Source organism: Dendropsophus ebraccatus, chromosome 1 (assembly GCF_027789765.1).
Source record: "Dendropsophus ebraccatus isolate aDenEbr1 chromosome 1, aDenEbr1.pat, whole genome shotgun sequence".
NCBI classification, from domain to species: domain Eukaryota; kingdom Metazoa; phylum Chordata; class Amphibia; order Anura; family Hylidae; genus Dendropsophus; species Dendropsophus ebraccatus.
The window spans coordinates 185,546,144-185,569,925 of NC_091454.1; the positions used below are offsets into that span (position 1 = coordinate 185,546,144).

General features: G+C 45.5%; 1 protein-coding gene across 1 annotated transcript in view; it reads right to left on the reverse strand.

Annotated features, from left to right (window-relative positions):
• Positions 1–22,734, reverse strand: part of BLM (BLM RecQ like helicase) — a 31,830-nt gene extending 9,096 nt beyond the window's left edge. Inside the window, exons 1-11 of the mRNA XM_069986683.1 lie at positions 22,621–22,734; positions 12,842–12,940; positions 11,226–11,815; positions 10,861–11,023; positions 9,447–9,538; positions 9,218–9,344; positions 8,468–9,132; positions 2,689–2,877; positions 2,369–2,487; positions 1,300–1,413; positions 937–1,035 (exon numbers count right to left, since the gene is read on the reverse strand). Of these exons, the coding sequence (XP_069842784.1) occupies positions 937–1,035; positions 1,300–1,413; positions 2,369–2,487; positions 2,689–2,877; positions 8,468–9,132; positions 9,218–9,344; positions 9,447–9,538; positions 10,861–11,023; positions 11,226–11,815; positions 12,842–12,939 (2,256 nt within the window). The 5' untranslated portion in view covers position 12,940; positions 22,621–22,734. The remainder of the gene's footprint in view (positions 1–936; positions 1,036–1,299; positions 1,414–2,368; positions 2,488–2,688; positions 2,878–8,467; positions 9,133–9,217; positions 9,345–9,446; positions 9,539–10,860; positions 11,024–11,225; positions 11,816–12,841; positions 12,941–22,620) is intronic.
• Positions 22,735–23,782: the final 1,048 nt, after the last annotated feature.

The window sequence follows — 23,782 nt, forward strand, 5'->3', positions numbered from 1 at the left end:
AAAGATCTGTCAGTGTTTCTTAATGTTTCCTTAATGAACATACTACATCTTATGCATAACAGACCTTCATTCACAGTGTTTGTACATCTAAACATATCAGAATGTATGCACTGAAAATTACCTATAACTTCAGTTTGTTATTAATTTGGGTTCAATTTTTAAAAATACTTTTAGGCTATGTTCACACACACATTTTTGCCCAGTATTTTGCAACCAAAACCAGGAGTGGATTGAAAACACAGAAGGACTGTGCCCACACTCTGTTGAAACTGAATGGATGGCAGTCAATTACCATTATTTTAAAACGGGCATTATTTGCCATTAAACGACGGCCATCCCCTAAATTTCAACAGTGTATGAACATAGTCTGTGTTTTCAATCCACTCCTGGTTTTGGTTGCAAAATACTGAGCAGAAACATAGCCTAATTCTAATGATGGAAACAATGCAGAGCTACATCTAAAAAGAAATGAGGGGTGCAGATGATTATGGTTATTGTTATGTCTGCAGAGGGTACAGTCCATGGGGTTGCGGGCGGTGGCAGTATAGTACACCATTCGGTCCTTTGCATGATGTTAGAGTAGAAATCCCATTGGCCATATATTCAATATAATAATGCGCTCAATGAAAGCGAATGGGAAATTGGCCAGCAGTGCACCCACCGTATAGTATGTTGATTAAGACCGTCCAAATATTGAACATGCTCATTATTTACCACCTGCTTTTGCAAAATACAGACATTCTTTTTTACCTGTTCACACATTGTTTTATTTTCATTCAAAATTACAATCGTATTTTATTTATTTTTTTACTGTGAGCCTAGGGAAAATATTTGAAAGCTAGACTAACACCTTTGATTTTCTTTATTTAACAATAATCATAATAAAATCGCACTAGTACTCCTTACCAGGAATTGTCAGAGCACAGGACAACTTACCTGGCTAACACAGTGAGCTTCATCAATGACAAATCGTGCCAGCAGTTGACGTTCATATAAATTTTCCATTGTAGTGATAAGCCTTGGGCTTGCACAAACCTAAACAAAGAATTTTTACACAGAAATAAAACAAGGATCAGACACAATTATGATGAAGACTAGTGAAACCAGATTTTTCTTTTACAGTAATTAAAGTAATCAATGTTTTCCTTGGTAGACGTTTTCAAACACACAGTGAGATTTCAGCCTACACAACTTATTTGGATATTCCACAACACAATCGTTCAGATTTTGATGTGGGTTTCCCACCATGGATTATACAAGGTAAATTCATTAAGAAATACTTTATTACCATATATTTACCTTCTCTGGAGTAACATACAGCAGCTTTATAATTGGATCTTTTTTAGAGAGCTGCAAGTAAATACTAGAAGCTTCAGCATCTGTCTTATCTCCAGTGAGATAAGTCGCTGGAATCTAGATAAAAGAAATACAACCAATAGTTAATATAACATTAGAAATTAACTAAATCAGGGACACGTATCTGTCATTTTGTCATGTGTCTGCTAAAATGACAGCCATCCTTATATTGACAAGAAAAGTGAGCTCTGCTGCCTAAATGACCTGATGCCTGATCAAACAGCTATACAATATCAATAGAGGGAAATAGGTGGCTTGTTACTATGGTATAGCTTTGGACACATGAAACATGATATGCACAAAACATTCTAGGCATCACCACGGGTTAACATCAGTATCAATGAAATACAATGAGGTGCACCATCACAAAGTGCAACAATCACAATGCATATAGTCATTGTGGGGACTACCAGTCCTGAAAAGGATCATCACCTACACCCCAAAACAGACTAAATGATATGCGCCATTTTAGAGCTGATGACTGGCTGAGATGGCCTATGCAACTTCAAAGAACCAGGAAGAGCTCTATGTGGTACACAATTAGGTTATAGTATACGTATGATTTGCTCAGGATGTTATAAATTTTAATATTATGGTCACCAGGGTGATAATGGAGTATAGGTGGGTATTGTTGTACCCATAACAAACATGGAGGGTGTGTTTTAGAACTAATTATTTTATAACACATGTATTTGTATATCTGTAAACCAATCAGCACTGTGGATTTATGTAAGAATGCACTTTAAAAAATTTTTGTTATGCTTGACAAAGATGGCTGCATCCGCCGAAACGTTGCATACTTATGGCGGACTAAAAAAAAACATCACTGGATGCTACTTTGAGACCCTGTCTTTCCTGTGACCTCCCACTGGTGTACATGGGGTGTACTATCCCCATTGCCCCTTGCAAAGCTGAGGTGCCCTGTGCTGGCTCTCTTTGTTTTTCTATATTGGATCCCTTTAATAGTCATAGTTATACCCACAGATGACATAAAAAAACACAATATTCTTACATCTAGAGTGGTAAGCTTCTGAACCTGGTCAACAATCAAGGAACGAAGGGGAGAGATGACAATAGTAACACCGGGGGACACGCAACCGGGCAGCTGGTAACAAAGACTCTTCCCACCACCTAAAATATAGATGATGTGATACATTTAAAACAACATTTCCTAAAACAGAAACAATGACAATACCTTTCTATGGTGTTCTAGAACAACATTACATATAATCAGCAAAAGGCAAACATACATTTTACGTACCATTTTTAAGAGGCGCCTTTTTCAAGCCATTCAAGATAAAACAGCAGCAGTTATTAGAAGTAGGGACTTACCTGTTGGCATTAGAATGAAGCAATCCTCTCCACATAAACAGGCATTGATGGCTTCCAGCTGGTTAGTACGAAAGCGGTGCAACCCAAATTTCTTGTGGAAAATTTTCATCATTTCTTTTGAGTGGGAAAAGTTGAAGCCTCGAAATCGATCATGAGCTGGGTTCTCTATTGGCGGCTTTATAAAAGAATCTATTAAGACAAGAGATCAAACATTTTTCAGATGTACTAAGAATTAAAAACAAAGTAAGGCTGCATTCCCAGGTTCCGTGTTCCTCACGGAACACGGACGTGAATACCTGTAACAGACTCTTCCCCGTCTGGGCAGTATCTGTGATAAGATGCTGGGAGCGGAGGAACTGTACACGTCCGTGTTCTGCGAGGAACACGGAACATAGGAATGCAGCCCAAGCCAACAAATCTAGGACCTGGCACAATATAGTAAAAAGTTAAATTTGGTAGTTTGGAGACATTTGGACATTGAAGGACAAGTGCCATGAAAAACTTTTTCCCAGTAATTGAAGCACATTACAAAGTTATATAACTCTGTAATGTGCTTCAATCTCCTATCTGCCTCCCTTCCCTGTCTTTTCCCCCCTCCACCCCCCACCAGGAAGTGTCCTGACTCACACAGACCTGATTACTGTCGTCACCGTCACCAAGCTCTTCTCTCAGCTCCTTCTCCTGTTACACTAGCCTCCCACTCCCCTGCCTTGTCAGGTGACAGGCTTGCTCAGCTCCCATTGGCTGAACAACTGCAAGCCATCACTTGTCACATGTCTCTTGCTTATCTTCCCTCAGACTGACTCCGGCACATAGGCAGCTCCCACCTCCCCTCATACCCTCTCTCCTGCTGCCGTGGACTCAGTGAAGGAGTCATGTCACTAGAGAAGATAAGCTGAGCAAGCAGAGTCACCTGACAAGGAGGGGAGGGGGGGGGGGGGCTGGTGTAACAGGAGCTAGAGCAGCCCTCCTGCTGATGACTCATCCTCACAAGAAGGAGCTGCCTGGTGACGGTGACGACAGTAATTAGGTCTGTGTGAGTTAGGACACTTCCCAGTGGGGGGTGGAGGGGGGAAAAGACAGGGAAGGGAGGCAGATAGGTGATTGAAGCACATTACAGAGTTATATAACTTTGTAATGTGCTTCAATTACTGGGAAAAAGTTTTTCATGGCACTTGTCCTTTAAGGCTGGGTTCACACTGCGGATCAGTTTTAAGGTTTCTTTTAACTACAGAAAACGGACAACAGATCAGCTCTCTGTGATCATGTCACAGTAAGGCAGTCTGTCCTCCTATACCACCATTTGACATCTAAAAGATTAAATAACTCTCACGGCGATCACTCCGTGCCAGCTATTTGCGGCAGCTACCAGATGTGGAAAGTAGCTGGGAGCTGTTGCCAGGTATGGAGTGGGTTCAAGTCCCAAGGGTATTGTTTGATGCAATCTCCATAACGTCCATGGAGGTTAATAAAAATGGCTTAACCCCTTAGTGACCGCCGATACGGCTTTTTACGGCGGTCACTAAGGGTCCTTATTCTGCTGCCATCGGCTTTTTACGGCGATGGCAGAGAATAAGGCTGCGGGGCCGGGACGGCCCCCACCTCATCCCGCCAGCAGTGTGTGGGGTCCGTCCCGCCCCCCCCCCCCTAACCGACGATCGCCGGTATTAACGTTATAGCGGCGGCCGTCGGTAAAGGGGATTACCGGTGCCGCCGCCGCCTTTCATCTCCCCCCGCCGTGAATCTACGGCAGGGGGAGATGAAATAAGTGTCCCCCAGACCTCAGATCTGCCCCCCCTAGTAGGGCGATCACTAACCCCCCTCCCCCGGCGGCCATTATTTCCAAGATGGCCGCCGCCATCGCTGTGAACCGACTAATGTCTGTTCACAGTGATGGAAAAGTTAAAATGAATGAAAGCCCCATGCTCTCCGCCACCGGAGGTAGCGGAGAGCATGGGGCAGTCATCGGGACCCCCCCTGTGGGGTCCCGGTAAAAGCGATCAGCGGTATATACTATATACCGCTGATTGCTTGTACCATGTGCTCCCGGCACTTTTTATCCCCTGTCACCATGAATGATTGGTGACAGGGGATAAAAAGTGATGTCCCCCCACCCCCCAAGTCGCCCCCCACCCCCCCTGTCACCCCCGTCCCCCAGTCACTTCCCCTACCCCTTATACATTACCTGATCCTGGAGCTCCTTCCTCTTCGGCGTCCTGGCTGGTTATGAAGTGCACATGCGCTCCACAACCAGTCAACTCTGAAAATTTAAAGTGAACTATGATTACTATGATAGAAAATATCACAGTAATCATAGTAATACAGTGAACACGAATGTGTAAAGTACAAAAGGTGACAAACATACAAAAAAATAAAACACACACTTTTTATTATAGTAATAATTGCAGTTTACTCCCAAATTACCCCTAACCCCCCCCAGATTGCCCGTAACCACCGCACGTTGCCCATAACCACCGCACATTGCCCGTAACCACCGCACATTGCCCGTAACCACCGCACATTGCCCGTAACCACCGCACATTGCCCGTAACCACCGCACATTGCCCGTAACCACCCCAAATTGCCAGTGACCCCCTCCAGATTGCCCGTAACCACCCCAAATTACATGTACCCACCCCAGAATACCTATAAGCACTTCAGTTTATCAGTAACAATCCCAGATTGTCTGTAACCCTTCCAGGTTGCACATAACCCCCCCAATTTCCCCGTAATCACGCCAGATTACATGTAACCCCCCAGATTGCACGTAACCACCGCACGTTGCCTCTGACCACACCATGTCGCCTCTGACCACCACACGTCGCCTCTGACCACCCCAAATTGCCAATGACCCCCTCCAGATTGCGGTGCCCATGCCAGATTACAGGTACCCACCCCAGATTGCCTATAAGAACATCAGTTTATCAGTAACCACCCCACATTGCCCGTAACCACCCTACGTTGCCTGTAACCACCCCAGATTATCTCTAAACACTACAGGTTGCCCGTAACCACCCCACGTTGCCCGTATCCACCCCAGATTGTCTGTAAGCACTGCAGGTTGCCCGTAACTACCCCACGTTGCCCGTAACCACCCCACGTTGCCCGTAACCACCCCAGATTGTCTGTAAGCACAGCAGGTTGCCCGTAACCAGCCCACGTTGCCTGTAACCACCCCACGTTGCCGTAACCACAGCAGGTTGCCCGTGACCACCACACGTTGCCCATAACCACCACACGTTGCCCGTAACCACCCCACGTTGCCCGTAACCACCCCACGTTGCCTGTAACCACCCCAGGTTGCCTTAACCACAGCAGGTTGCCCGTGACCACCCCATGTTGTCCGTAACCACCCCAGATTACCTGTAACCACCTCAGGTTGCCCATAACCACCCCACATTACCTGTAATCTCATTTTTTTTATTTTATTTTAGTAACTGCGCTATTCTAATAACCATTACTAGCTGCGGTTTTGCTCCAGTAAATTGGCGCTCCTTCCCTTCTGAGCCCTGCTGTGTGCCCATACAGTGGTTTATGCCCACATATGAGGTACAGTTTTACTCAGAAGAACCTGCGTTACAGATTTTTGGGTACGTTTTCTCTCCTGTTCCTCGTCAAATTGAGAAATTTCAAACTGAACCAACATATTATTGGAAAAATTCGAGTTTTTCATTTTTACTGGCCAATTTTGAATACTTTCCTCTAATACCTGTGGGGTAAAAATGGTCACCCCACCCCAAGATGAATTCTTTGAGGGGTGCACTTTCCAAAATGGGGTGACTTTTGGGGGGAATCTATTCTGCTGACACTACAGGGGCTCTGCAAACGCACCTGGCGCTCAGAAACTTCTTCAGAAAAATCTGCACTAAAAATGCTAATTGGCGCTCCTTCCCTTCTGAGCCCGGCTGTGTGCCCATGCAGTGGTTTATGCCCACATATGGGGTACTGTTCTACTCAGGAGAACCTGCTTTACATATATTGGGGTGACATTTCTCTCCTGTTCCTCAAGAAATTGAGAAATTTCAAACTAAAGGAACATATTATTGGAAAAATTCGAGGTTTTCATTTTTACTGTCTACTTTTGAATACTTTCCTCTAATACCTGTGGGGTCAAAATGCTCACCACACCCCAAAATGAATTCTTTGAGGGGTGCACTTTCCAAAATGGAGTGACTTATTGGGAGATTTTACTCTGCGGACACTACAGGGGCTCTGCAAACACATCTGGCGCTCGGAAACTTCTGCAGCAAAATCTGCATTGAAAAAGCTAATTGGCGCTCCTTCCCTTCTGAGCCCTCCTGTGTGCCCATACAGTGGTTTACGCCCACATATGGGGTACCATTGTACTCAGGAGAACCTGCGTTACAAATTTTGGGGTACTTTTTTCCTCTTGTTCCTCGTATAATTGAGAAATTTCAAACAAAACGAACATATTATTGGAAGAATTCGAGTTTTTCATTTTTACTGTCTTCTTTTGAATACTTTCCTGTAATACCTGTGGGGTCAAAATGGTCACCACACACCAAGATGAATTCTTTGAGGGGTGCACTTTCCAAAATGGAGTGACTTATGGGGGGTTTTCTCTCTGCGGACACTACAGGGGCACTTCAAACGCACCTGGCGCTCAGAAACTTCTTCAGCAAAATTTGCATTGGAAAAGCTAATTGGCGCTCCTTCCCTTCTGAGCCCCGCTGTGTGCCCATACAGTGGTTTACGCCCACATATGGGGTACCGTTGTACTCAAGAGAACCTGCATTACAAATTTTGGGGTGCTTTTTCTCTCATGTTCCTTTTAAAAATGAGAAACTTTAATCGAAACGTATATATTATTGGAAAATTTTAATTTTCCATTTTTTTACTGCCTAATTGTGAATACTTTCCTCCAGCCCCTGTAGGGTTAAAATGCTCATTATACCCCTAGATTAATTCTTTAAGGTGTGTAGTTTCCAAAATGGGGTCACTTATGGGGGTTTTCAGGATACCAGACTTCTAAATCCATTTAAAAAAAGAACTGGTCCCTAAAAAAATCAGTTTTGGAAACTTTCACGAAAATGTGATAATTTTCTGATAAATTTCTAAGCCCCATAACACCCTAAAAAAGTAAAATATGTTTACCAAATTATGCCAGAATAAAGAAGACATATTGGTAATGTGACTTAGTAACTAATTTATGTGCTACGACGTTCTTTTTTTAGAAGCAGAGAATTTCAAAAAGTTTATAAAATGCAAATTTTTTAAATTTTTCATAATATTTTGAGGTTTTTCACAAAAAACACACAAAGTAGTGACCAAATTTTGCCACTAACATAAAGTGCCATATGTGACGAAAAAACAATCTCAGAATCGCTAGCATACGTTAAAGCATCACTGAGCTATAAGAGCATAAAGTGAGACAGGTCAGATTTTGAAAAATTTGCCTGGTCATTAAGGCCCAAACTAGCTGCAGCACGAAGGGGTTAAAGAGCACAACACTGTGAGCTACACTTTGCCAATTTCTTAATGCAATTTCTATAAACGTCTATGGGAGTTACACAAACTGTGTAGTACCACAGAGAAGGATATCCCCATGTCTAAAACGCCTATGGGGCAGGGCGAACAACTGCTAACAATCAGCTAGCAGATATATACAGGAAGTCATTGACAGATGGCTATAACACTCACTGTCACAGCAGTGCATTACCTGGGTTGCCCAAGCCAGTCAGTTAGCAAATGGCTTCATTTCAGCTAAGGATTTCTAAGAATCTTTTGAGAATAATGAGAATTTTTGTGTAATATTTACCTGATTTCCCAGAGGTAGTGGAGGTGTTAGCAGAAGATGGCAAAGAAATTCTGTTGCTGTTTGCAATGGATGGTGCTTTCTGTATCGGGGGGTACAGTGAGGGCAAAAGTTTGTTAGTAGGAGGTGCCTCCCGTATTGGGGGGTATGATGATGGTAAAGGTTTGTTTGTAGATGGTGCTACTGGGCTGTCTACAGACTGTATTTCATCGTCGAAGTCTTCAATGTCAAAATTGTCAATATCAAAGTATATGTCATCCATGTCTGAGGTAACTGGTTGATGTACAGATGGCTTGGCACACGTACTTGAAGTTAGTGGTTTTTCACTATATGGAGTATTGAAATGACTGGCAATAAAAACAGAGTCCTGGAGACTTGAAGAATCAGATGCCTTAAAAGAAAAGTTTTTTTTATTTTCTGTCCGAGGTTCACTCATTGTGCCACAGTCCATGGAAAAGTCCTTTGCTTTTGGCTTGTCTGCAGCAAGTGACTTAAATCTAAAAACATTTGTCAATGGGCGTTGTGATGATGCATCAGAGACGGGAGTACTTAAAGAGTCTTGTGGCAAGTCACTTATTTTGGAAGATGATGGTTTCACATTGCTGGATAACACAGAAGCTTCAATGGGTAAAGATTTCAGTACAGAGTGTTTTGAAAAGAGCCCTTTCCTGTCAAAAAAGGCAGAGCAAAGTTAATAAAATACGCACAAACGAGAAAGTTTGGATAAATTATCAAAATATTGGATTTACTTACCAAATGTTCCTTTGTTTCAGTAGTTGCTTTCCACAAGAAAGAAGCTGCAACTCAGTTGTAGGAATCCTATCAACTAGCTTGCAAATATCAAGCATTACAGCGCAAAGTTCAGGTGATACTGTATGTCCTACAATTAAAGAATGACAATTAAAAAAAACAACAACAAAAAAAAAACAACACTTTACCAAGGCAACGTTTTGTGACAGCTCCAGCATAGGACATTACCTACCTGGTGTTGAGGAAATAGAGTCCTTTCGGAGAGGTTCTGTAGTAGTGTTTTCCTCTGCATTTCCAGAGGTAACTGATGATTTCCCTAAAGAACTATAGTAAAAATACAGATTTGAGAAACAAACGTCTTAGGACCATGGCATTACCAAGAGGCTGCAATAGTTTATGCAAGGGGTGTCAAACGTCAGCCGCTCCAGCTGTTGCAAAACTACAATTTCCATCATGCCTTGACAGATAAAGCTTTTTTGCATTTTGTGTTACTGTGGGTGGTATGGCTACCTCCTTTTGGCTTGCACTCCACCCATCTCTTGTGAGTGTTTTAACCCATTCATAACCGAGGTGATTGGTGCCTGGATGTCCGGTTCAAATTAATGCAATATTCCTCCCCGCCTTCTAAGAGCCATAGCGCTTTTATTTTTCCACTTATAGGGCTGGTTGGGGTGTCATTTTTTGCGCCATGATCTCTAGTTTTTATAAGTATCATATTGGTAAAAGAGAAAAATTATTTTTTTTTACATACAGTATATTTTTTATAATGGGCACTGAGGTATTTTAAACTTTTATTGGGGGTTTATAAGGGTTTTTTTTAATACTTTTTAAAACCTGTTTTTTTATTTACACTTATTTTTGCACTTCTACTTTACTGTAAAACATGCAATCGTTAAATTGCATATACTGATCTATGCTATGTCAGTGTGATCGGCGATCTGTACATAGAGCCTGCCTGACAGCCATATTCGGCCGATATAGACAGTTACGAATAACGAATAATTGAAGACAATGATCAGCCGACATGCACAAAGTCGGCTGTTTGTTGTCTTTCAACAGGCTAAAACGGCAAAGATCAGCCTCTTAACGATCTACTGCCGTTGCTCCGTGTGACACAAACCGCAGCAGCAGACCGCTGCTGCCCCCTATGGGCTGCCCGGACAATCTGAAAGAGGAGCAAGCGAGGGCTGACCTAACAGGTAGGCGCTCGCTTGCTCTCTACATTGCCCCCTGTAATAGTAGCTTTACAGTCCGAGAGAGGCCAGGGTTGGGAATTAACTCTCTGAGGTTCACCTTAACATGGTGAGATGGCACACTCAATTTCATCAGGTTGTTTGCCAAGAACCTTATTTGTTCAAAAAAGCTTTCGAACAGGTTTTTATTGTGTGCATGACAAAGGGAGTATACACGGCGTGTCCTGACACTTGCAGGTTGCAACCTGTACAGTGTGAACAGGGGTATTGGAGTGCTGGCCATTTTTTCTTTGCTTTAAGAGCTAAAGCTTTGGCTGTCCAGGCACGATAGGAATTGTTAGTTTTGCAACAAGTTGGGCACCTTTGGTTTAGGCATTTGGGAAGACCTAAAAAAAACTTTTTAGTACCCAATAATATGTTCACTGTATCCACACATTAGTATCTACTACTTACCAGATACCCCTGAGCACAGGTGGAGAGGACACACTACTATCTGTTGGAGATGGAGGGATAAAATCCTCATCACACTCATCTTCAGCAGGCATCACCTCAGGCAGGTCTTCCACATCAATATCATCATCAGAAATGACTTCCACAGTATCTTTTGAACTTTTATCTAATTTGAAAAAGATAATAGCATAATAATGAAATAAAATTCATCTGGCACCAAATGAGCCAGTTTCCAGCTATGTTCTCTCTGTATTCAGGTGCCGTGGCTATGGCAAACAGCTGATTGTGGGCGGTGTGGATAGGCCATCAATTTAAAAAAGTTTGGGAAAACACTTTTAAATGTATACTTTTCATTCTAAAGAACTAACCTGAGCATACCAAAGCTTCTGCGCAAACTGGAGAAGATACAATGTCAGGCTTCTTAGCCAGCACTATCTGATCTGGAGCAGACTTCTTTATATTTTCTGAAGAGGATTCTACTTCCATAGACAGCGATTTAGAAGATGTCACAGACTGAGTTTTGGTGGATTTCTGTGGTGTCTTTCCAAATTTCCTTGTATGATTTATTGGAGGTGACACAGATGTGTCAAAATCATTTATATCATCCCAATCCTCGAGGCTGAGAACAGAGCTGATAGAGGTATTGCAGTCTGCTTTAGTCTTTGAGCAGGAGGTTTCTTGAGGAATATTGTCATTCTTTTTCTCTGCATTTTGTTGAACGCTTTTAGGAGAGGTTGGTTTTGGAGAAGATTCGGGCAGTTTTGAGCCAGTAGGAGGAGTGAAATAACCATTGATTCTCCCACTTTCCTTTGAGGTTGACATCGGCAGCTGTTTTTTTGACTGGTCGTCTATTGTGATATATACATTTTTATCCTTTAGTGGGATTTGCGGTTTTGCCTGAAAAATACTAGTTGAAGTGGATCCATCTGGAGAAATCTTCTTTTTAAAGGTAAAAATGCTTAAAAGAAGAGAAAAAAAAAATAATTGTAAAGCATCGGACAATACAAACTAGAATAAATTAATTGATACATGGTGGCTATGAGAGGGAAAGATATACACTGCGTTCTGCCTGAATCTGAGGAAGCATTGCAAGACACAGGGATTCTCTCTTCAGTGTTCTGTGAATTTTTATATCCTACAACACTGTCCCTAATGCACAGGGCACATTAGGAACAATACATGTTTTGCCTTCCATTCTTCTACATTAGGTAACATGGAGTAAATTATAGAGGATTTTTTAGAACACTATTACTATCTAGTATGGCAATAGGGTGGTGGTTTGGGAGCCAGAAGCCATAAAGACAACAATCAGACAGGTATTAGATGAGACAACCCTTTTAATCTGAAACAAATCAGAATAAGGTCTGGTGGTCCTTTTCAAACATCTGCTTAATATTTGATATGTAAAATTTTAATGAGAAAAAAGTTCAAAGTGTCTTTTTGTCTCCATTGTAAAAGTTTATCAGGTTTTTTTTTTTTTTTTTACTGGGTTGTGACGCTGAAGGTATCTTCAACAGTGGCTGAGAAAGGACGCCACGCATGCAGCAAGAATGGAGAGGCACAATACTGGCAGCGGCATGGGAGCCAGAGAGGTGAGTGGATATTTTTTGGTATTTTTAATCCACTCCCCCCTCGCATATACATAAAAACTCTCCTGCCCAGACAACCCCCTAACTCCACCTTAAAATAATAGTAGTTGAAGAGTAGCATCGCTTTTACTGCTGTGAAACATGGACAAAAAAACCTGCACTGACTGCACAGATGCTATGCGATGTCAGGCACCCCATTACTTCTGGTAGTGTATTTCTGAGGGTAATCAGTGCTATCACAGTAAATATCCACCCATCCTGTTGGTGACATAGCATGAACCCCCAATGCAGATGCCGATGGTCTGTTGTGCAGTTTTACAGCAGAGTAAGTTAAGATACAACTGTGATGTTCTCACTGAACCAGACAATTTAGCAACATATCAAATTGTACTCACCCAGGTTTAGTTTTCTGCAGAGAAAGCTTATTCCCAGCAACCTTGGCAGAGTATAATTCCAGCTGCTTTTGGAGGTTGTTCTGTGGTAAAGCAGCCATGCTGTAAGGGGACAGACAACACATCAGCAAAGGTGAAAAGATGAATGAAACTAGTAATAATTAATAACACTCCAGCAAACAGGATGCTATTCTGCAATTACACCATCAGTTCATCAAGTAAATGCTATATAATCCAAGGCACCACTGTGTGTGTATATATATATATATATATATATACACACATACATATATATATATACACAGATACACACACACATACATACAGTGGTGTCTTGGATTACGAGCATAATTCGTTTTGGGACCGTGCTTGTTATCCAAATCCACTCTTAAACCAATGAAATTTTCCTATAAAAAATAATTGAAATGCCGACAATTGGTTCCACACCCAAAAAATAATGATTTTTTTTATTCTGAATAACAGGTAAAACAAATTAAAAAAACCAAACATCTAGAAAGCTGGATATGTGATATTATAGGTTACTGTACAGTACAGCAATCAGCATGTGAAGTATAATGTATAGTAAGTGCATAAGAATTAAAAAACAGCAGCAATTTGTGGATACAGGAAGGCGCTGTAGATCCCCATAATGCAGTAGCGTGGCACAACAGGCTAGAATAGAGAAGCAGGACTGCTGTCAGAGGTCTGTGTGGTCACATGACAGCTATGGGGAAGGGGTGTGTGTTCAGCATGGACCAATCAGGAAATGAGAAACACAGAGCTGTGCAGGAGGACAGTGACAGAACCTTTTCTATACAGCAATGTGAATGGCTGAGTGTAAGTGCAGGCACATTATAGCAGCAGTGTGTATAGCTCAGTATGAGTGCAGGCAGATTATAGCAGGAATGGAGAGGATGGGAAACACATCTGGGCTGACAGACTGCAGGAAGGAATGAGCAGGGTATAGCATAGCAGCACTCTGTCCGGGGAGAGAGGGGTTACAGCTATGGTGAGATTACCTCCACAGTCCTGTCCCCTGAACAAGCCCCAGCCTGAAGTAGATAGTCTATGATTTTAAAGGTGACAGAGGCTTCCTGGGTCAGAGTACAGGGCTGTAGACCCCGCTATGCAGACCATGCCCCTCCTCCACTCCCCGTCCCACCCAGTGTAGGGAGCTCTCAAACCAAGTTAAATTTTGAAAAGCTATCCAAGTCAAAAACTATCCAATCCAAGTTACTCTTAAACCAATGTTCCAATGTATATTATATATATATACATATATATATTTATTAATTAGAGAGAGTGTGAGACAACTGGGCTGTTCAGTGATGTATAAAGTCTCTTTAACTCACTTAAGACAATAAAGCTATGTTCACACAGTGTACTTTTTATGAAAAGGACAGCCGTTGTTTTCAATTAAAACAGTCATTCTTTTCATAATGCAATGATCTACATTGAAGTCAATGTAAACAGCGAACATTGTTTGGCTTCTGCCATTGAAATAATTCATGTCATTTACTTCCGGCTGTTGTCCATAGATTTCAATGCAATTTTCTTTAAAACAACGGCCATTGTTTGATACTCAAAACAACAGCGCAATGAGGAGCTATCAGGCCCCATTCACACGTCCGTGTCAGTTTTTACTGTCAGGAAATCCTGATCAGGAGGCCTTAAGGCCCCCTTCACACGTCCGGAAAAACCGCCCGGATTTCCTATCAGGAAATCCGGACGGATTTCCGGACGCATAGACTTTCATTGGACACGGACACCCTTCCGGAATTTACCGGAGGGCTGTCCGTTCCGGAAAATAGGACCGGATTTTTTAGAACCGGTCCTATTTTCGTCCGGAAATCCGGCCCGGACGCCCCCATAGGAGTCTATGGGAGCGCCCGGGCCCCGGACGCTTTCCTGATGCACATCAGGAAAGCGTCCGGAGTTCCACTCACCTTCCGCCTCTGCTCCTGCTGCCTCTTCATCCGCAGGTACCCCCGCACCCCCCCGCGGCCACTCGCGGCACCCCCCCGCGGCCACTCGCGGCACCCCCGCGGCCACTCGCGGCACCCCCGCACCCCCCCCGCGGCCACTCGCGGCACCCCCGCACCCCCCGCGGCACCCCCCGCGGCCACTCGCGGCACCCCCGCACCCCCCCGCGGCCACTCGCAGCACCCCGCACCCCCCCGCGGCCACTCGCGGCACCCCCCCCGCGGCCACTCGTGGCACCCGCACCCCCCCCCCCCATCCCCATCCCCACCCCCCGGCGGCCAGGAGACCAGGACAGGTGAGATTACAACTCCCATCATGCCTTGCTGACAGGCCATGATGGGAGTTGTAGTTCTGCAGCCTGTGGCCATCCAGGTTGCAGAAGTACAACTCCCACCATGCCCCTGCTGACAGGCCATGATGGGAGTTGTAGTTCTGCAGCCTGTGGCCATCCAGGTGGCAGAAGTACAACTCCCACCATGCCCCTGCTGACAAGTCATGATGGGAGTTGTACTTCTGCAGCCTGTGGCCATCCAGGTTGCAGAAGTACAACTCCCACCATGCCTTGCTGACAGGCCATGATGGGAGTTGTAGTTCTGCAGCCTGTGGCCATCCAGGTGGCAGAAGTACAACTCCCACCATGCCTTGCTGACAGGTCATGATGGGAGTTGTACTTCTGCAACCTGGATGGCCACAGGCTGCAGAGGTACAACTCCCATCATGTACTGCAACCTGGGTGACCACAGACTGCAGAAGTACAACTTCCATCATGACCTGTCAGCCAAGCATGATGGGAGTTGTAATTCTGCAAGCTATGACCATCCAGTTTGCAGAAATACATGTCCTATTTTTTTTTCTCATCAGGAAATCCTGAAGGTTTTTCCTGATGGTTTCCTGATGGTAAAAACGGATTACTGTCAGGAAATCCTGATACTATCCTGATGACATTTAAGGCCTCCTGATCAGGATTTCCTGACAGTAAAAACTGACACGGACGTGTGAATGGGGCCTAAATGTCATCAGGATAGTATCAGGATTTCCTGACAGTAATCCGTTTTTACCATCAGGAAACCATCAGGAAAAACCTTCAGGATTTCCTGATGAGAAAAAAAATAGGACATGTATTTCTGCAAACTGGACGGTCACAGCTTGCAGAATTACAACTCCCATCATGCTTGGCTGACAGGTCATGATGGAAGTTGTACTTCTGCAGTCTGTGGTCACCTAGGTTGCAGTACATGATGGGAGTTGTACCTCTGCAGCCTGTGGCCATCCAGGTTGCAGAAGTACAACTCCCATCATGACCTGTCAGCAAGGCATGGTGGGAGTTGTACTTCTGCAACCTGGATGGCCACAGGCTGCAGAACTACAACTCCCATCATGGCCTGTCAGCAAGGCATGGTGGGAGTTGTACTTCTGCAACCTGGATGGCCACAGGCTGCAGAACTACAACTCTCATCATGGCCTGTCAGCAAGGCATGGTGGGAGTTGTACTTCTGCAACCTGGATGGGGGGGTTGGGGATGGGGGGGGGGGGGGTGCGGGTGCCGCGAGTGGCCGCAGGGGGGTGCGGGGGTGCCGCGGGGGGTTCGGGGGTGCCGCGAGTGGCCGCGGGGGTGCCGCGAGTGGCCGCGGGGGTACCGCGAGTGGCCGCGGGGGTACCGCGAGTGGCCGCGGGGGGGTGCGGGGGTGCCGCGAGTGGCCGCGGGGGGGGGGGGGAGGGGGGGGGGGGTGCGGGGGTGCCGCGAGTGGCTGCCGGGGGTACCTGCGGATGAAGAGGCAGCGAAGAGGCAGCAGGAGCAGAGGCGGAAGGTGAGTGGAACTCCGGACGCTTTCCTGATGTGCATCAGGAAAGCGTCCGGGGCCCGGGCGCTCCCATAGACTCCTATGGGGGCGTCCGGGCCGGATTTCCGGACGAAAATAGGACCGGTTCTAAAAAATCCGGTCCTATTTTCCGGAACGGACAGCCCTCCGGAAAATTCCGGAAGGGTGTCCGTGTCCAATGAAAGTCTATGCGTCCGGAAATCCGTCCGGATTTCCTGATAGGAAATCCGTGTGGTTTTTCCGGACGTGTGAAGGGGGCCTCAGCAAATTAGATTAGTCTAACCTGCGGATAGATCACCTTTAGGGTGCCTTCACACAGGACGACTCGCAGCTGCAAAACTTGCAGCGAGATCCGCTATGAGGTAAGGTCCTGGCAGGCCCCTGTGAATACATACTCGCAGCGATATGAAAGACTGCTGCAAGTATGTAATTCACCAGCCCCCTTAATGGGCTCCCACTGTCTCTATACAATGCCTGTCTCCTTGCTGCACGGGGTCCTGGTTTCCTGCTCTCCCACCCAGCCACTCAGTGGCTGCGGCTGGGCAACTCACTGATTGGCTTGGCGGCAGAGCAGGAAGCCGGAACCCTGTGCAGCAAGGAGACAGGTAATGTATACAGACAGCGGGAGCCGATTAAGGGGCGGGTGAGTATGTATTCACAGGGGCCTGCCAGGACCTTACTTCGTAGTAGATCTCGCTGCAAAACTCGCAGCGAGATTTCTGCTAAGAGTCATCCTGTGTGAAGGCACCCTTAATGTACTTTCACCCCAAGGGAACAACAAATTCCCACAAACTTGCATATTTGGACAGCACATTGTTTTTGCCAGGACAAGAGCTGCACTCTAAAAGCTTGGACCAACAATTTAACCCCTTGGACCCATGGTCAAAAGCAACTGTGGCATCAAAGTTGCCTATCCAGCATGGTAGATGTCAGGAAAAAAAAAAAAGAAATAAAATCAATGTCAGAATTCCTGTTTCTGTTCAGTCTGCCATTCAAGGAAAAGAGAGAGAGAGAAGGAAAAAAGAAAGTGGTCAAAAACTTGGATGTATCCTAAATAGAGAGGAGTGCAACTTGAGCATGCTCAAGTGCGATTTTCAGGCATTTGAATACGGGTGGCTGAGGAAGCTTGAGGAAGCTTGAGGAAGCTTGATGTAGCCCTTGGGTGCGTTCACACTACGAAATCCGGGCGGATTCCGCTGCTCGCCCCCGCGTGCATCTTTGCCCGTGCCATAGACTTCATTCTATGGTTGGGCAAATTACGCCATCCACCCAAAGAATTGAAATGTCTCTAATCCTAAATATTACCACAGAAAACAGACACATAAAATTATATGTGTTCCTGGCTCCTGCGGCTAACCTCCATAGACAGCTTACAGCTTTTGAGGAACTTTGTGTTCAACCTGAGCCCCCTAGGCACACCGTTTCTCTACTATATACTTTATTAAACACACCAGGTGACTCTTACAAGACGACTTTCTAAATAGGTTGGGAAACAGAACTGAATCGCACTTTCACCAGGGAGGAATGGGACAAGACACTATTCTTCTGCCATAAGTCCTCAGTCTCCAGCAGAGCACAGGAGACGTGCTATAAAGTTCTATCGCGGTGGTATAGGGTCCCGACCCTGCTCCATCGGTTTTATCCATCAGTCACTGACATCTGCTGGAGATGTGGGACGTCTAGGGGAACGATGGCCCACATATGGTGTGGTTGTGCCAGACTCCAGGGGTTTTGGTTGGAAGTGGTGGACATTATACGGGATATTACTGGTATAGCCCTGACAAATGACCCGGCCACGCTTTTGCTGTTGATCCTCCCTGGACCTACAGCGAAACTTAAGAAGGGCCTTATTAAATCCCTACTATTAGCTGCAAAGACGGTGATTCCACGGCGGTGGCGGTCGGAGACTCCCCCTACAATAACTGAGTGGTTTGAGGAGATTATGCGTTTACAAAGAATGGAGGAACTCAAAGCAGAGTTCCACAATAAGCCTCAGCCCACGGCTAGGTTGTGGTTTCCGTGAATGGCCTTCCTGGATTCGCCCTCCTATATGAGTCGAGCGGTAGGGCCCAGTGACCAGGCTCAAGGTGTGACTCCCTCTTCGTAAACAGAGTTTCTTATTTTTCCTGTTTTCTCCTGTAGTTTGGACCGTGCTGGCACCTCCCCCCCCCCTCCCTCTCCCCTCCCCCTCCCCCCCCTCCCTCTCCCCTCCCCTCCCCTCTCCCCTCCCCTCCCTCTCCCCTCCCTCTCCCCTCCCCTCCCCCTCCCCTCCCTCTCCCCTCCCCCCCCCCTCTCCCCTCCCCCTCCCCTCCCTCTCCCCTCCCTCCCCTCTCCCTCCCCCTCCCCTCCCCTCCCCCCCTCCCCTCTCCCCCTCCCCTCTCCCCCTCCCCCCCTCCCCTCCCCCCCCTCCCCCCCCTCCCCCTCCCCTCCCTCCCTCCCCTCCCCCCCTCCCCCTCCCCTCCCCTCTCCCCTCCCCCTCCTCTCCCCTCCCCCTCCCTCTCCCCTCCCCCTCCCCTCTCCCCTCCCCCTCCCTCTCCCCTCCCCCTCCCTCTCCCCTTCCCCTCCCTCCCCTCCCCTCTCCCCTCCCCTCCCTCCCCTCCCCTCTCCCCTCCCCCTCCCTCTTTCTCTCCCCTTCTCTTTTTCTTGGCTGATTACCTTCTAAGGGTGCCTTCACACCTACCGTATAGCAGTAGAAAATCCGCTGCGGATCCGCAGCAGATTTAAAGAGAACCAATCACCTGAAATTAACTGTCCCTATAATAAAAGATTCTCTTCCCTAAGTCTATTCCTGAAGATACAGACTGCCTGTGCAGTCTGTATCTTATGCTTTTACCTAATCCAGTATAGCAGAGAAGTAAGGCCGGGGGCGGCCATCTTGATGACGTCACAGTGGTGCGTTCCAACGCTGGAACGCAAGGGACGTAATCAAGATGGCGTCCGGCTTTACTGCACCGCTACAGAGGAGTAGGTAAAGTATAAGATACAGACTGCAAAGGCAGTCTGTATCTTCATGAAGTTTATTTCTGAAGATACAGACTGCCTGTGCAGTCTGTATCTTATACTTTACCCACTCCTCTGTAGCGGTGCAGTAAAGCCGGGCGCCATCTTGATTACGTCCCTTGCGTTCCAGCGCTGGAACGCACCACTGACGTCATCAAGATGGCCGCCCCCGGCCTTACTGCTCTGCTCCGCTCCGCAGCTATAGGTAAAAGAATAAGATACAGACTGCACAGGCAGTCTGTATCTTCAGGAATACACTTATAGGCCCAGTTAGGATATTCATACACAGCTATCTCGCGCTGTATAGCGCGGGATCACTGTGTACTTACAGAGCGGTGGCAAAGGCTCATGGGAGCCCTTCCTGCCGCTCGGCATGCCGGGAGCTTCCTGTCGCGCGCCGGCTCTTTTCAAAAGAGCCGGCGCGAGACACGAAAAGAAAATAGGTATATTGCGAAAACGCGGCCCTAAAAGTAATTAATTCAAATTACAAATATTAATAAAAAAACAATTTTAATCTAATTATCGAAAAAATTTTTTTTAATTTCCGCCCATGATTGGTTCTCTTTAACTAAATGAATGAACACAGCATTAAATACGCACTGTCGGATCCGCAGCAGATTTGTAAGTGCGGATTTAGTGCTGTGTTCATTCATTTAGTTAAATCCGCTGCGGATCTGCTGCGGATCCGCAGCAGATTTTCTCCTGCGGTACGGTAGGTGTGAAGGCACCCTAAACCTTCTTTGCTTTTCCTGGTTTGTTGGTTTTCTGTCAGAATCAGCGCTCTACAAGAAAGGCGCATACAACTGGAGCTACATGCTACATCGGCTTTATTGTTATGAACATGTATTTTGTTATTATTTGACCGCTGTAACTTGCTCTGCAGCTGAGCAGAATGCCGCTCTTAATGTTTATTTTTTGACCTTTCCTAATAAAAGCATTAAGAAAGAAAAAAAAAATTATATGTGTTATGGCACCACAAGCTTCTTCATGCGCAAACAAAATGATATGAACTTTTACAGATGTGGTGATACTAAGGGTTCTTTTTTCCATTGCCCCCTTGTGCAGCAGTTCAGATGCCAAGATCGCTATTCACCATGGCATCTATGCATTTAACCCCTTCCAGATATCTGATGTCTATGTACAAAATAATATGTCAGGATCAGAGTATGCAGAGGACCAAGGAGCTGGGTATAGAGAGCAGGTGCTAGCTGTATATTACATCTCCCATTTCAAAAGATATTTTTGTTTCAACAAACACATTATTTTTCTCTACAACAGGTTATACAATTCTCATATTTTGTGTCAATTTTACACTTTAACCCATTTGTGACCAACCTATTTTGGATTTTATGTTAAAAAGTGTCTGTCCTAGAAGTTATTATCTAATTATGTCTAGTATTTAATTGCCACACTGTTACTCAGTTGCTGCCTTCGGTATTGTGAATCAGTTGTTACCTGGTCTCCACAGAAACTTACAGGTCACCAACGATATAATCAATAGTCAGTCACTATATTCATCAGCCGCATCAGCTCTAACTGCGATTCACTAGTGCCGACATTCCAAAAGTCCCAAATATTTCATTCACCATGAAACAGCATATTATATCCATAATAAGTGCGTGCTGCTTATAGCTATCACTGTGTGTGTGTGTGTGTGTGTGTCACTTATAGCTATCACTGTGTGTGTGTGTCACTTATAGCTATCACTGTGTGTGTGTGTCACTTATAGCTATCACTGTGTGTGTGTGTCACTTATAGCTATCACTATGTGTGTGTGTCACTTGTAGCTATCACTATGTGTGTGTCACTTACAGCTCTCACTATGTGTGTGTTACTTGTAGCTATCACTATGTGTGTGTCACTTACAGCTCTCACTAGGCGTGTGTCACTTGTAGCTACCACTATATGTGTGTGTGTCACTTATAGCTATCACTGTGTGTGTGTGTGTGTGTGTGTGTGTGTGTGTCACTTATAGCTATCATCATGTGTGTGTCACTTATAGCTATCACTGTGTGTGTGTCACTTATAGCTATCACTATGTGTGTGTGTGTCACTTATAGCTATCACTGTGTGTGTGTGTGTCACTTATAGCTATCACTATGTGTGTGTGTCACTTATAGCTATCACTATGTGTGTGTCACTTATAGCTATCACTGTGTGTGTGTGTCACTTATAGCTATCACTATGTGTGTGTGTCACTTATAGCTATCACTGTGTGTGTGTCACTTATAGCTATCACTATGTGTGTGTCACTTATAGCTATCACTATGTGTGTGTGTCACTTATAGCTATCACTGTGTGTGTGTGTGTGTGTGTGTCACTTATAGCTATCATCATGTGTGTGTCACTTATAGCTATCACTGTGTGTGTGTCACTTATAGCTATCACTATGTGTGTGTGTGTCACTTATAGCTATCACTGTGTGTGTGTGTCACTTATAGCTATCACTATGTGTGTGTGTCACTTATAGCTATCACTATGTGTGTGTCGCTTATAGCTATCACTGTGTGTGTGTGTCACTTATAGCTATCACTGTGTGTGTGTGACATAGCTATCATCATGTGTGTGTCACTTATAGCTATCACTGTGTGTGTGTATGTGTATCGCTCATAGCTATCACTATATGTATGTATGTATACAGTTACTGGCACCTTCACCTATGGCATGTTTGTCATTTTTTTTACCTCAGAAAACCCGACCAGCAGCTGCAGTATGAGAGAGCAGCCAATCATCACACAGCGCCGAGTCACATGACCTCCAGGCCGATCTTCCTACAAGCGGCATATAAATAATAGAACAAGGAACCCTGCTCTAAGTGAGAGAAGATGCACATAGATGTATATATGCAGCTGTTTGTGTATGTTAGGCCCTGACAGGAAAGTACAGCAGACGTGTATACATTCCCACAGCACAATACATAACCTAGAGGAGGACTCGGGGTATATAGGACACGTTACCGGCCCTTCCCTATTCCGGTACCTCTGCTCCTGTCCGGTCGTGTCACATCCCACATTCACATATCTCCGTCCAGTGTCGCTAGTTTACTTTTGGCGCCGATTGCAGCAACGCTCTGACGTCATTACGCTGCGGCTACATCCGTAGCAACGCCGCATAGCAACGGCGCGGAGTATCGCGTCACTGACTGCCGCATTTGCCTCTAGATCAGTGATGAGGAACCTTCAGCCCTCCAGCTGCTGCAAAACTACAATTCCCATCATGCCTGGGCAGCCGAAACTGAAGCTTTGGCTATCCAGGCATGATGGGAATTGTAGTTTCACAACAGCTGGAGAGCCGAAGGTTCCACATCACTGTTTTAGAATGTTATACAGAATGAGAGTCTTGTAGTCTGTATGTGATATAGCATGGCAATAAGTCACTACAGGCGGCCGTCAACTCCAACTAGTGTCTTTTGGTGCTCAGGTTGCTGCTAAACTACAATTCCCATCATTCCCTGACAGCTCCGGCCTCTCATTGCATGATAGGAGTTGTAGTTTTTAAACAGAGCCACAGATTAAGGAACACTGCTATAGACGACTGTATAATGTGTACAGCCACCTACCCTGTTGCATATAGTACTAGTCACCTAGTGAGAGGGTAACTCTTGTAACTATACCCTGCTCATCTGTCACACAGGAGACTACTATCTGAATGAAAAGTATAGGACAGTCTACGGATTTTATTTTAAATGTCAGTGACGCTATATGTATCCACAATAGTAGGGGGGAGAGTTATCTTATTGTCTTATAGTATGAGTCTCTTTGTTGTCTACAGCAACCAATCAGAGCTCAGCTTTCATTTGCACATCCTCTGGTAACGCTCCATTCACTGTCTGTAGCAGGGGTCCTAAACTCGGACAGCCGAGGCCAGCTGTAACTATACTGAGCTGCGCTCTGCACAGTAACTATGAGCACTCGTAACGGGAGCGCTCATAGTTACCGTGCAGCAGCACGGACAGAGACGGAGCCATCGGCTCCCTCCCTGTCAGTCACCCCTCACTGGCCTGCAGTGCGGCCACAAGAGGGTGGAGAGGAGGAAACGCCCGGACCCAGGCGAGTATAAGTGTTTTTTTTTTAATGCTATATGGGAGGGGGAGAGCGCACAGGGGGCTATATAATACAGGGGGAGAGCACACAAGGGGGCT